Source organism: Microcaecilia unicolor, chromosome 1 (genome assembly GCF_901765095.1).
Source record: "Microcaecilia unicolor chromosome 1, aMicUni1.1, whole genome shotgun sequence".
Classification (NCBI taxonomy): domain Eukaryota; kingdom Metazoa; phylum Chordata; class Amphibia; order Gymnophiona; family Siphonopidae; genus Microcaecilia; species Microcaecilia unicolor.
The window spans coordinates 491,267,004-491,279,864 of NC_044031.1; the positions used below are offsets into that span (position 1 = coordinate 491,267,004).

The 12,861-nt window shown below is 48.7% G+C and overlaps 1 protein-coding gene across 4 annotated transcripts in view; it reads right to left on the reverse strand.

The window, feature by feature from the left end:
- Nucleotides 1-12,861, reverse strand: part of RB1CC1 (RB1 inducible coiled-coil 1) — a 387,073-nt gene that overhangs the window by 307,316 nt on the left and 66,896 nt on the right. For all 4 annotated transcript variants that reach the window (XM_030214384.1, XM_030214360.1, XM_030214376.1 and 1 more), the window contains exon 4: nucleotides 10,382-10,508. In XM_030214384.1, the coding sequence (XP_030070244.1) occupies nucleotides 10,382-10,508 (127 nt within the window). The remainder of the gene's footprint in view (nucleotides 1-10,381; nucleotides 10,509-12,861) is intronic.

A 12,861-nucleotide genomic window follows, 5' to 3' on the forward strand; every position in this document is an offset into this window, starting at 1 on the left:
CTCCCCTCCTATTGGGATCAAAAGAAACAAACAATTGGGCGGACTGTCTGTGGGGCTGTGTCCGCTCCAGGTAGAAGGCCAATGCTCTCTTGCAGTCCAATGTGTGCAGCTGACGTTCAGCAGGGCAGGAATGAGGACGGGGAAAGAATGTTGGCAAGACAATTGACTGGTTCAGATGGAACTCCGACACGACCTTTGGCAGGAACTTAGGGTGAGTGCGGAGGACTACTCTGTTGTGATGAAATTTAGTGTAAGGGGGCCTGGGCTACCAGGGCCTGCAGCTCACTGACTCTACGAGCCGAAGTAACTGCCACCAAGAAAATGACCTTCCAGGTCAAGTACTTCGGATGGCATGAATCCAGTGGCTCAAAAGGAGGTTTCATCAGCTGGGTGAGAACGACATTGAGATCCCATGACACTGTAGGAGGCTTGACAGGGGGCTTTGACAAAAGCAAACCTCTCATGAAGCGAACAACTAAAGGCTGTCCTGAGATCGGCTTACCTTCCACTTGGTAATGGTATGCACTGATTGCACTAAGGTGAACTCTTACGGAGTTGGTCTTCAGACCAGACTCAGACAAGTGCAGAAGGTATTCAAGCAGGGTCTGTGTAGGACAAGAGCGAGGATCTAGGGCCTTGCTGTCACACCAGACGGCAAACCTCCTCCAATGAAAGAAGTAACTTCTCTTGGTGGAGTCTTTCCTGGAAGCAAGCAAGATGCGGGAGACACCCTCTGGCAGACCCAAAGAGGCAAAGTCTACGCCCTCAACATCCAGGCCGTGAGAGCCAGGGACTGGAGGTTGGGATGCAGAAGAGCCCCCTCGTCCTGCGTGATGAGGGTCGGAAAACACTCCAATCTCCACGGTTCTTCGGAGGATAACTCCAGAAGAAGGGGGAACCAGATCTGACGCGGCCAAAAAGGAGCAATCAGAATCATGGTGCCTCGGTCTTGCTTGAGTTTCAACAAAGTCTTCCCCACCAGAGGGATGGGAGGATAAGCATACAGGAGGCCCTCCCCCCAATCCAGGAGGAAGGCATCCGACGCCAGTCTGCCGTGGGCCTGAAGCCTGGAACAGAACTGAGGGACCTTGTGGTTCACTTGAGATGCGAAGAGATCCACCAGGGGGGTGCCCCACGCCTGGAAGATCTGTCGCACTACACGGGAATTGAGCGACCACTCGTGAGGTTGCATAATCCTGCTCAACCTGTCGGCCAGACTGTTGTTTACGCCTGCCAGATATGTGGCTTGGAGCACCATGCCTTGACGGCGAGCCCAGAGCCACATGCTGACGGCTTCCTGACACAGGGGGCGAGATCCGGTGCCCCCCTGCTTGTTGACATAGTACATGGCAACCTGATTGTCTGTCTGAATTTGGATAATTTGGTGGGACAGCCGATCTCTGAAAGCCTTCAGAGCGTTCCAGATCGCTCGCAACTCCAGAAGATTGATCTGTAGATCGCTTTCTTGGAGGGACCACCTTCCTTGGGTGTGAAGCCCATCGACATGAGCTCCCCATCCCAGGAGAGACGCATCCGTGGTCAGCACTTTTTGTGGCTGAGGAATTTGGAAGGGACGTCCCAGAGTCAAATTGGAGCAAATCGTCCACCAATACAGGGATTCGAGAAAACTCGTGGACAGGTGGATCACGTCCTCTAGACCCCCAGCGGCCTGATACCACTGGGAGGCTAGGGTCCATTGAGCAGATCTCATGTGAAGGCGGGCCATGGGAGTCACATGAACTGTGGAGGCCATGTGGCCCAGCAATCTCAACATCTGCCGAGCTGTGATCTGCTGGGACGCTCGCACCCGCGAGACGAGGGACAACAAGTTGTTGGCTCTCGCCTCTGGGAGATAGGCGCGAGCCGTCCGAGAATCCAGCAGGGCTCCGATGAATTCGAGTTTCTGCACTGGGAGAAGATGGGACTTTGGGTAATTTATCACAAACCCCAGTAGCTCCAGGAGGCGAATAGTCATCTGCATGGACTGCAGGGCTCCTGCCTCGGATGTGTTCTTCACCAGCCAATCGTCGAGATATGGGAACACGTGCACCCCCAGCCTGCGAAGCGCCGCTGCTACCACAGCTAGGCACTTTGTGAACACCCTGGGCGCAGAGGCGAGCCCAAAGGGTAGCACACAGTACTGGAAGTGGCGTGTGCCCAGCTGAAATCGCAGATACTGTCTGTGAGCTGGCAGTATCGGGATGTGTGTGTAGGCATCCTTCAAGTCCAGAGAGCATAGCCAATCGTTTTGCTGAATCATGGGGAGAAGGGTGCCCAGGGAAAGCATCCTGAACTTTTCTTTTACGAGATATTTGTTCAGGGCCCTTAGGTCTAGGATGGGACGCATCCCCCCTGTTTTCTTTTCCACAAGGAAGTACCTGGAATAGAATCCCAGCCCTTCTTGCCCGGATGGCACGGGCTCGACCGCATTGGCGCTGAGAAGGGCGGAGAGTTCCTCTGCAAGTACCTTCTTGTGCTGGAAGCTGTAAGACTGAGCTCCCGGTGGACAATTTGGAGGTTTTAAGGCCAAATTGAGGATGTATCCCTGCCGGACTATTTGCAGAACCCACTGGTCGGAGGTTATGAGAGGCCACCTTTGGTGAAAAGCTTTCAACCTCCCCCCGACTGGCAGGTCGCCCGGCACGGACACTTGGATGTCGGCTATGCTCTGCTGGAGCCAGTCAAAAGCTCGCCCCTTGCTTTTGCTGGGGAGCCGCGGGGCCTTGCTGAGGCGCACGCTGCTGACGAGAGCGAGCGCGCTGGGGCTTAGCCTGGGCCACAGGCTGTCGGGAAGGAGGGTTGTACCTACGCTTGCCAGAAGTATAGGGAACAGTCTTCCTTCCCCCGAAAAATCGTCTACCTGTAGAGGTAGAAGCTGAAGGCTGCCGGCGGGCGAACTTGTCGAATGCGGTGTCCCGCTGGTGGAGAGACTCTACCACCTGTTCGACTTTTTCGCCAAAAATGTTGTCCGCACGGCAAGGCGAGTCCGCAATCCGCTGCTGGAGTCTATTCTCCATGTCGGCGGCACGCAGCCATGAGAGCCTGCGCATCACCACACCTTGAGCAGCGGCCCTGGACGCAACATCAAAAGTGTCATAAACTCCTCTGGCCAGGAATTTTCTGCACGCCTTCAGCTGCCTGACCACCTCCTGAAAAGGCTTGGCTTGCTCGGGGGGAAGAGCATCAACCAAGCCCGCCAACTGCCGCACATTGTTCCGCATGTGGATGCTCGTGTAGAGCTGGTAAGACTGGATCTTGGACACGAGCATAGAGGAATGGTAGGCCTTCCTCCCAAAGGAGTCTAAGGTTCTAGCGTCTTTGCCCGGGGGCGCCGAAGCATGTTCCCTAGAACTCTTAGCCTTCTTTAGGGCCAGATCCACAACTCCAGAATCATGAGGCAACTGCGTGCGCATCAGCTCTGGGTCCCCATGGATCCGGTACTGGGACTCGATCTTCTTGGGGATGTGGGGATTACTTAATGGCTTGGTCCAGTTCGCAAGCAATGTCTTTTTCAGGACATGGTGCAAGGGAACAGTGGACGCTTCCTTAGGTGGAGAAGGATAGTCCAGGAGCTCAAACATTTCAGCCCTGGGCTCGTCCTCCACAACCACCGGGAAGGGGATGGCCGTAGACATCTCCCGGACAAAGGAGGCAAAGGACAGACTCTCGGGAGGAGAAAGCTGTCTCTCAGGAGAGGGAGTGGGATCAGACGGAAGACCCTCAGACTCCTCGTCAGAGAAATATCTGGGATCTTCCTCTTCCTCCCACGAGGCCTCACCCTCGGTGTCAGACACAAGTTCACGGACCTGTGTCTGCAACCTCGCCCTGCTCGACTCTGTGGAGCCACGTCCACGATGGGGGCGTCGAGAGGTAGACTCCCTGGCCCGCATCGGCGAAGCTCCCTCCGCCGACGTAGTCGGGGAGCCTTCCTGGGAGGTGGCCGCGGTCGGCACCGCACGCGGTACCGACGTCGGGGACCTCAACCTGGGCGATGGGCCAGCCGGCGCCACGCTCGACGGTACCGGAGGCGCAAGCACCGCCGGTACCGGAGGGTTAGGGCGCAACAGCTCTCCCAGAATCTCTGGGAGAACGGCCCGGAGGCTCTCGTTTAGAGTGGCTGCGGAGAAAGGCTGAGAGGTCGATGCAGGCGTCGACGTCAGAACCTGTTCCGGGCGTGGAGGCTGTTCCGGGCTGTCCAGAGCGGAGCGCATCGACACCTCCTGAACAGAGGGTGAGCGGTCCTCTCGGTGCCGATGCCTGCTGGGTGCCGAATCCCTCGGCGACCCAGAGCTCTCGGTGCCGACACGGGGAGGAGACCGGTGTCGATGCTTCTTCGATTTCTTCCGAAGCATGTCACCGGAGCTCCCCGGCACCGACGAGGAGGACGTCGAATCCATCCGTCGCTTCCTCGGGGCCGAGACTGAAGAAGGTCGATCTCGGGGGGGCTGTACCGCAGGAGCCCTCAGGGTAGGAGGAGACCCACCCGAGGGCTCACCGCCACCAGCAGGGGAATGGACAGCCCTCACCTGCACTCCACCCGATGCACCACCGTCCGACGACATCAGCAGACGAGGTCCTGGTACCACCGACGTCGATGCAGCTATCCGATGTCTCGGCGCCGATGCAGAGGCCCGATGCCTCGATGCACTCGATGCAGGGGCGGCCGAGGAAGATGGTCTGGACGCTGACGACGTCGATGCACTCGAAGATCCCGGTGCCGATGCCGACGAAGAGCCCGAGAACAACACGTTCCACTGGGCTAGTCTCGCTACCTGAGTCCGCCTTTGAAGCAGGGAACACAGACTACAGTTCTGAGGGCGGTGCTCGGCCCCCAGACACTGAAGACACGACGAGTGTCGATCAGTGAGCGAGATAACCCGGGCGCACTGGGTGCACTTCTTGAAGCCGCTGGAAGGCTTCGATGTCATGGGCGGAAAAATCACGCCGGCGAAATCAAAAGCCGAAATGGCGAAATTTGGAGCACCAAAATTTAGAGGGAGAAAAAAATCTCGACCGAGGCCGAAAAGAGGCCTACCCCGACGACGAAAGAAAACTTACCGGGGCAAAAAAGCTAGAAGTACGGGGAGGATTTACACGAAACCCGGCGAGGGGTTTCCGGAGCACTTCCCGACTAGGACAAAGCTTTCCCGAAGGAAAAAAACACGTTCAAAACAAATTGGACGCGCGAGGTCGACTTTCCGGGGCTCGACACGGCGAAAACACGACCGTACCGAGTGCGGACAAAAGAAGACTGGCCGGCTCGAGCCGGTTTCGGGCGGGAAGACGGCCGCGCATGCGCGGTGCGCGCGGGCGCGCGAGGGCTAGCAAAGGACTTTGCTAGTGAAGTTTCCGATTGGAGGGGCTGCCGTGGACGTCACCCATCAGTGAGAACAAGCAGCCTGCTTGTCCTCGGAGAAATATATATATATTTTTTTTTTTCAGCCTCTATGCCAGCCTCAAATATCACACCCAGCTCCATGACAGCAGTATGCAGGTCCCAGAAGCAGTTTTAGGGGGTAATGCAGTGCACTTCAGACAGGCGGACCCAGGCTCATCCCCCCCCCCCCCCCCCCCACCTGTTATACTTGTGGTGGTAAATGTGAGCCCTCCAAAACCCACCACAAACCCACTGTACCCACATCTAGGTGCCCCCCTTCATCCCTAAGGGCTATGGTAGTGGTGTACAGTTGTGGGTAGTTGGGGAGTTGGGGGGCTCAGCACACAAGGTATGGGAGGCTATGTACCTGAGAGCTTTTTCTGAAGTCCACTGCAGTGCCCACTAGGGTGTCCAGTTGGTGTCCTGGCATGTCAGGGGGACCAGTGCACTACGAATGCTGGCTCCTCCCATGACCAAATGGCTTGGATTTGGTCGTTCTTGAGATGGGCGTCCTCGGTTTCCATTATCGTCGAAAATCGGGGATGACCATCTCTAAGGTCGACCTAAATGTTGAGATTTGGGCGTCCCAGAGCGTATTATCGAAACAAAAGATGGACACCCATCTTATTTCGATAACACGGGTTTCCCCATCCCTTTGCGGGACATCCTGCGAGGACGTCCTCAGGAAAACTTGGGCTCCCCGTTTGATTATGCCCCTCTATATAACTTTATAAGTCTAAGTGCTTTGAAAATATGCCTCTACTTTGTAAGTCTATGTGCTTTGAAAATGAGCACCTGAGTTTATGCCACGCATTTAAAATCCATCACTGTTTTTGTCCTCATCACCTCCATTATTTTTATGTTCTCCAAAAGTAAGACCCAATATGCCAAAGTATGACAGGTTTTATAGACAATACGCTGAAATCTTTTGCCCAGTGTGCGGTGACAGTCATAAAAAAGCAAACAGGATGCTAGGAATTATTAGGAAAGGATGCAAAATAAGACCAATAATATTATAATGCCTCTGTATCGCTCCATGGTGTGACCTCGCCTTCAGTATTGCGTTCAGTTCTGGTCACTGTATCTCAAAAAAAAGTTATAATGGAATTAAAAAAGGTTCAAAGAAGAGAGACCAAAATGATAAAGGGAATGGAACTCCTTTCATATGAGGAAAGGCTAACGAGGTTAGGGTTCTTCAGCTTAGAAAAGAGACAGCTGAGGGGGCATATGATTGAGGTCTATAAAATCCTAAGTGGTGTAGAATGGGTAGAAGTGAATCGATTTTTCACTCTTTCAAAATGTACATAGACCAGGGGACACTCAATGAAATTACATGGAAATACTTTCAAAACAAATAGTAGGAAATATTTTTTTCATTCAAAGAATAGTTAAGCTCTGGAACTCTCTGCCAGAGGATGTGGTAACAGCTGTTAGCATATCTGGGTTTAAAAAAAGGTTTGGACAAGTTCCTGGAGGAAAAGTTCATACACTGTTATTGAGATGGACACTGCTTACCCAGGGATTGGTAGAATGGAATATTGCTACTAAATGGGTTTCTGCCAGGTACTTCTGACATGGATTGCTCACTGTTGGAAGCAGGATACTGGACTAGATGGATCACTGGTCTGACCCAGTATGGCTATTCTTACGCTCTTATGTTTCTCTTCCTGAACGTAGCCTTCTTAGTAGATATTAGAAATAACGGCCAACAAACTGGTTGGAGTTGATACTTTTATCTGGGACAGTCTTAATGCATTCCCACATAGCCTTTGAGAGCTACTCATTTCATAAGATTAATTCAGAAGAAATCAAACAAGAAATAAATATTCAAGCAGCAGGTGGTAAAATAGTGTGTGCATTAAAAGACATTAAAAAAATAGTGTGCGCATTAAAAGATATTTTTTTTTAAATGATGGTAGGGGAAGTATCTGTAGAGCAGTGAAACAATTAAGAACGTAATTTTTGGAGATGATAATTTTCTTTTCTTAGATAAGGGGGGGTAAGCATATATGAAAAACAGACAAATTAGTACAAGTTTAAACTTGAAACAGTAACACAATCTTTCCACATAGCAAACATAATTTACTGTCGACAAGCAGGACTGAAACAGACACACAAGTAGGTGACATCATCATACATTGTCAAGATGGCACAGATGTCCCAGAACTCTGAACGTCACGTAAAGTTCTGTACATGAGCAGTCCTTTCTGCGTGCAACAGATTCCTCAGCTTCTTAGTTTTGTTCATTCCACTTTAACAAGCAAAAACAAAGCTTTCCCGCTTTTTTAGATATTTTTATCTCTGTATCTTCCAAAAATGTCCTACACTGCCTTTAAAAAAAATGTATTGTAATAGTGTTTTTATTAATTTAGTTTAATACTTTTGTGATGTCCAGTGCTTTTTTTTTGTAAGAAAAAAAAAGGTACCGGTACTCAGTGTGGGCGGGGGTCACCATCTATGACTCCGTCCCCTATGGTCGCTACACCCACAGTAGCCACACCCCTTATACTAGCCATGGCACATATAAATAGGCATCATTGAAATTTTATACCAGTATAGGAGAAAAAAAATAACTTGTGATTTTTTTTCATTATAAATAATTTCAATAAGCTGTTACAGCTCCAGTATATCCAGTGCAAAATAAGAAAACAGATGTAAGTTCTCAAATGGGACATAATTCAAACACGAAAATGAAAATAAAATGATTTTTTCCTACCTTTGTTGTCTGGTGACTGTTTTTCTGATCATGTTGGCCCCAGTCTCTGATTCTGCTGCTCTCTATCTGTTCTCTTAACTCCGTTTCCGGGGCTTCCTTTCCATTTCTTTACTTTCCGCCTTTCTTCATCATTTCTTGCCCTACATCCATAAACTGGAATTGACTGGAGTAGGTATAACATGGTTCCAGCTTTAGCCTATTTTCTCCATCCATATGCAGTTTTTCTCCTCTCTTCCCTTTCCCTCATCTCCATCCATATGCATCTTCTTTTTCTCTTTCCTCCCCTCCATCCATGTCCAGCATCTCTCCTCTCTCCTCCCCTCCGTCCATGTTCAGCATTTCTCCTCTCTCGTCTGCTAACCTCTCCATCCATTTCCAGTATTTCTCCTCTCTGCCCTACCCTCCCATCAATGTCCAGCATATTTTCTCTCTCCCTTGCCCTCTCCCTCCCATCCATGTCCAGCAATTCTCCTCTGTCCCCTCTCCTCCCCTCTCATCCATGTCCAGTGATTCTCCTCTCTCCCCTGCCCTCCCCTCTCATCCATGTCCAGTGATTCTCCTTCCCCTGTCCTTCCCTCTCATCCATGTCCAGCGATTCTCCCTCCCGCCCATCCTCCTTCTCCCGCTGCCTGCCAGCCCCCTTCTCCCATCTGAGACCCCCACCCCCTTTTCAGCCTCCCTGACCCAATTCCCACCTGCTTACCCTCAGCTCCCTGAACAGCCCCCTTCTCTCTGCCATCTGGCCCCTTTAATTTTTAAAATCTCTAAATTAAACAAGCAGATCACCTCGAGCCTTCCCTCACTGTGTCCCACCCTCACGGAAATAGGAAGTTACATCAGAGGAAGGCGGAACACAGTGAGGGAAAGCCCGAGGCGATCTGCTTGTTTTGAAGAAGCGAATCGCTGTGCTGTCGATTCAGAAATTTTTAGTAAGCCGCTGCTTTGATGTTACCATCATGGTTCACACAAGCTCTTCTGCTGGAGAGTGTGCTGGGCAGTTACCCAGAAGAAATGCTGCCTTTTTCTCTTGTTTAAGTTTATGTAGATGAGCTCTAACAGCTGGAACAAAGGATTTATGAAACTAGTCTACAAAGATTGAAGAGTTCATCCAGTATTATTGCCGTTTGCAGAGTCAAAAGGCAAAGATTCATGGTGAAAGCACATGAGCGATTTGGACTTCCCAACATGAGTGGTTTTACTTTATGACTGTCAGAATTATTCACACAAAAAAGAATGGCTACTCTGTCCTTTTCTTATTTAAAGCCTTCCCATTTGTGTACATCATTCTTGGTTGTTAGTGTACGATCTGAAATATAGTATCCTCCTTCTTCCAGCAGTTTTGTAAGTTCTCATGGGTAAGAATGTGCTGCATCCTTGTCAGCTAAATGGAGCTCTCCTGAGACAAGGACTTGGATGATGGAATGCCTCTTCTTAAATCTGTCAAGCCATCCATTACTAGTTTTGAACGTAGACTCTTGGTCATTTAGCTGTTGGTCAAATTTTTCTGCCTGGGCTTTCATGATGGGGCCAGAAATAGGGATACCCTTGGACCAAGCTTGGACAAACCACTGATGCAGGCGTAGCTAGACATTGGCTGAAATGCTTTTCATGCAGGCATGGGGAGACTACTTTACAATGCTGTGGCTAGACATTGCCAACAGAGGAACTGTACATGTTTAAAAAAAAAAAGGGGGAGCCAAGACATGATCACATTATAACTGGGTTTGAATTATTGCAGGGAGCATTATAATGGGATTCCAATGTATCTATAAATGATCTACAGATGGGAATGACTAGTTAGGTAATTAAAGTTATTCAAAGTTGTTAAATCACAAGAGAATTCTGAAAAACTACAAGAGAATTCTGAAAAATTGCAAGAGGACCATATGAGACTAGGAAATTGGGTATCCAAATGGCAAATGGCATTTAATGTAAGCAACTACAAAGTGATGCATGTAGGAAAGAGGAACCCAAACTATAGGTATGTGATGAAAGATTCACATTAGGCATCACCGCCCAGGAAAAGTATCTAGGTGTCATCGCTGATTATATGTTGAAACCCTCCGCTCAGTGAGCAGCAGTGGCTAAGAAAGCAAATAGAATGTTAGGAATTATTCCGAAAGGAATGGAAAACAAAAATGAGAATATTATATACAATTTTTTCCAAAATATACAAACTTTTTCAGTAAGCCTACAGCATCTAAAGACATTTGACAGAAATGCAAAATCACAGAAAAGCAAAACTGTAGATAGACTATTATATTATACTGTACCGCTATAGTACTTACCGTTCCTGCACTGTAACTACAGACTCTCCTATCTGATGCCATACACTCTCCTCCATTAACAACCAGTATCTGGTGTAGAACGCCAATTTTATACTTTGTCTGGATAGCATGTTTAAGGTCTGCCACCCTAAAATAAAGATATGTGCATATAAACCACACAGATTTTAAAATAAAGTTCTCACTTTAGAAGATATCCTTACATACTTAATACAATTCAAACACAATATATTATCATATCCAAACTTTAATCTAAAAACCAGCAATATAATTATTACACTTTTCACTTTGTATAATACATATGGCTCCAAACATCCCAACCCTTTATACAATTTCATTTTCTTTAATATGCAAATAAATGATCTGCAGTCAAAATGGATGTAAGTGAAGTCATCATTTCATCATGAGCAGTCCATGTCATTTATAGTATTTAAACTAAAACATGCTTCATGAATAACAGCAGTCACATAACTGGTCTAAAGTCCTTTGAAGAGCTACAATGACATATACAATTTCCAAACCCATATTTTTTTCACATCCTGATGTCTAAAAAATTATAAATGAATTGAAGTAGAAGTCTGATTGATCTACACAACATACTCCACATTTTCAATGTGAAAGAAATTATAGAAATATTCAAAAAGTAATGATGAATAAGAAATCAAAGAATCATGACATTACCGTACAAAGACTTATGCAACGTGGACTGGAAACCCCTTTTGTATAAATATAAACCATGAATCATTTACAGTAATTATCTACCAACACTGCACAACCAAGTGTTGCAATTTTTATACTCATTCCTCTTAGTAAATTGTGCAAGCCCTTTCAAGTTGGCAGGAGATTGTTTTGCAGACTGCAGTCTTCAAGTCTCGCTGCAGATCTTGTACGGCAGTGTTCTTCAATGCAAGACCCACAGGACAATAGCGGTCCTTTCCATCATGTTTTTATTATTTTTTTTTTATTTTTTTTTGCTGCTGGATGCATGTGGGATGCTTGCGTTGAAGAACACATACCCTTTCTCTGTTCCATCTGCAAAAAATATCATATGTGGCTGCTCTGCAGAGACATCCTGCCTGCCTGATGAGAGTATGCACATTCATAGGCGCACATTATAAGAGGCTAAAGGAGGCATCTCCTTTTCTGGGTCCAGCACTTCTCTTTCCCCCTCCATCCTAATTTCAGTGTCCATTCCCTTTCCTTCCTCCCCTACCAGTTCCAGTGTCTGTCTCTCTCTCTCCCTCCCCGCAGCCCCTCTAATTTATTTCCACAGCTGCCGATAGTGGCACCGCATCCACTAATTCTGCCTGCCTCAGGGCTTTGGGCCTTCCTTTTGATGCGCCCCACCCTTTCTGATACAATTTCCTGCTTCCACGAGGGTGGGACGTATAATAAGGAAGGCCCAAAACCCGAGGCAGGCAGATTTAATGAATGAAGTGCCGCTAACCAGCAGTGATGGAGAAAAGTTAGAGGGACAGTAGGGAGGGAGGGAGAGAGACAGACATTGGAATCAAGAAGGGGGGGGGGGGGGAAGAGAGGTGATGGACTCAGGGACAGAGAATTCCAGGAGGTGCTGCTCTGCTGGAATGTAACGGGAGAGGGGGCAGATCTCCAAGTGAGACACGGGAAGCAGTTGGGGCTGGGAGTAGTGGAAAACGAACCTCAATAAGTCCAACACCTAAAACAATGCTCCATATGGACCCAAGAGTACTGGCCATCGGCGTACTCTGCTCAAACCCAAACAGCCAAACAGGGAAACACATGGACTCACAGTCAGCACAGAGGTGCTGCGAACACCACTAGACACATGGTGACCACCCCAAGAGCTGATGCAAGGCCAAAAGGCAGCATGTGTTACAGGAAGTGGAATGTCCCCAGTCGAAATCAAAGAGACTGCCCATGCATTAATATCCTTCCAGTCCAGAGAGCAGAGCCAATGACTGCCCAGAACCATGGGGAGTAGGGTGCTCAGGGAAAAAAAACATCCTGAACTGTTCTTTGCTCAGAGAGCTGGAAAGGAACTCAAGAGCCAGGATGGAAGGTATCCCCCTTGCGTTCATTGGCATAAGGGAGAACGAGGAGAAGAATAGCAACCTTCTTCCCCTGTTGATACGGACTCGATCACATGGGCCTTCAGAAGGGTGGAGAGATCTTCCGCAAGGAACTACTCACACTGAAAACTGATGTGAGTTGCTCTCGGCGGACAATTCGTTGGCCTTCGGCCTGTCCCGAATAACTGTAGCTTCCCTCCAACCAGTAGGTCATCCGTGACATTAACTAGCACTACATCTATGTTCCCCTGGAGCCATCCAAAGGTGAACCCCTTGCAGTAACTGGAAAGCTGTCCAGGCTGAAGCGCATGCTGTTGCTGGGAGCAAATACGCTGGGGTTGAACTCATTGAGGCTAGCAAGAACAGGCGGGAAATAGAAGGGCCTCATCTCAAAATGACCAAAGGACCTCCTACATGAGGAGGGATTTGAAG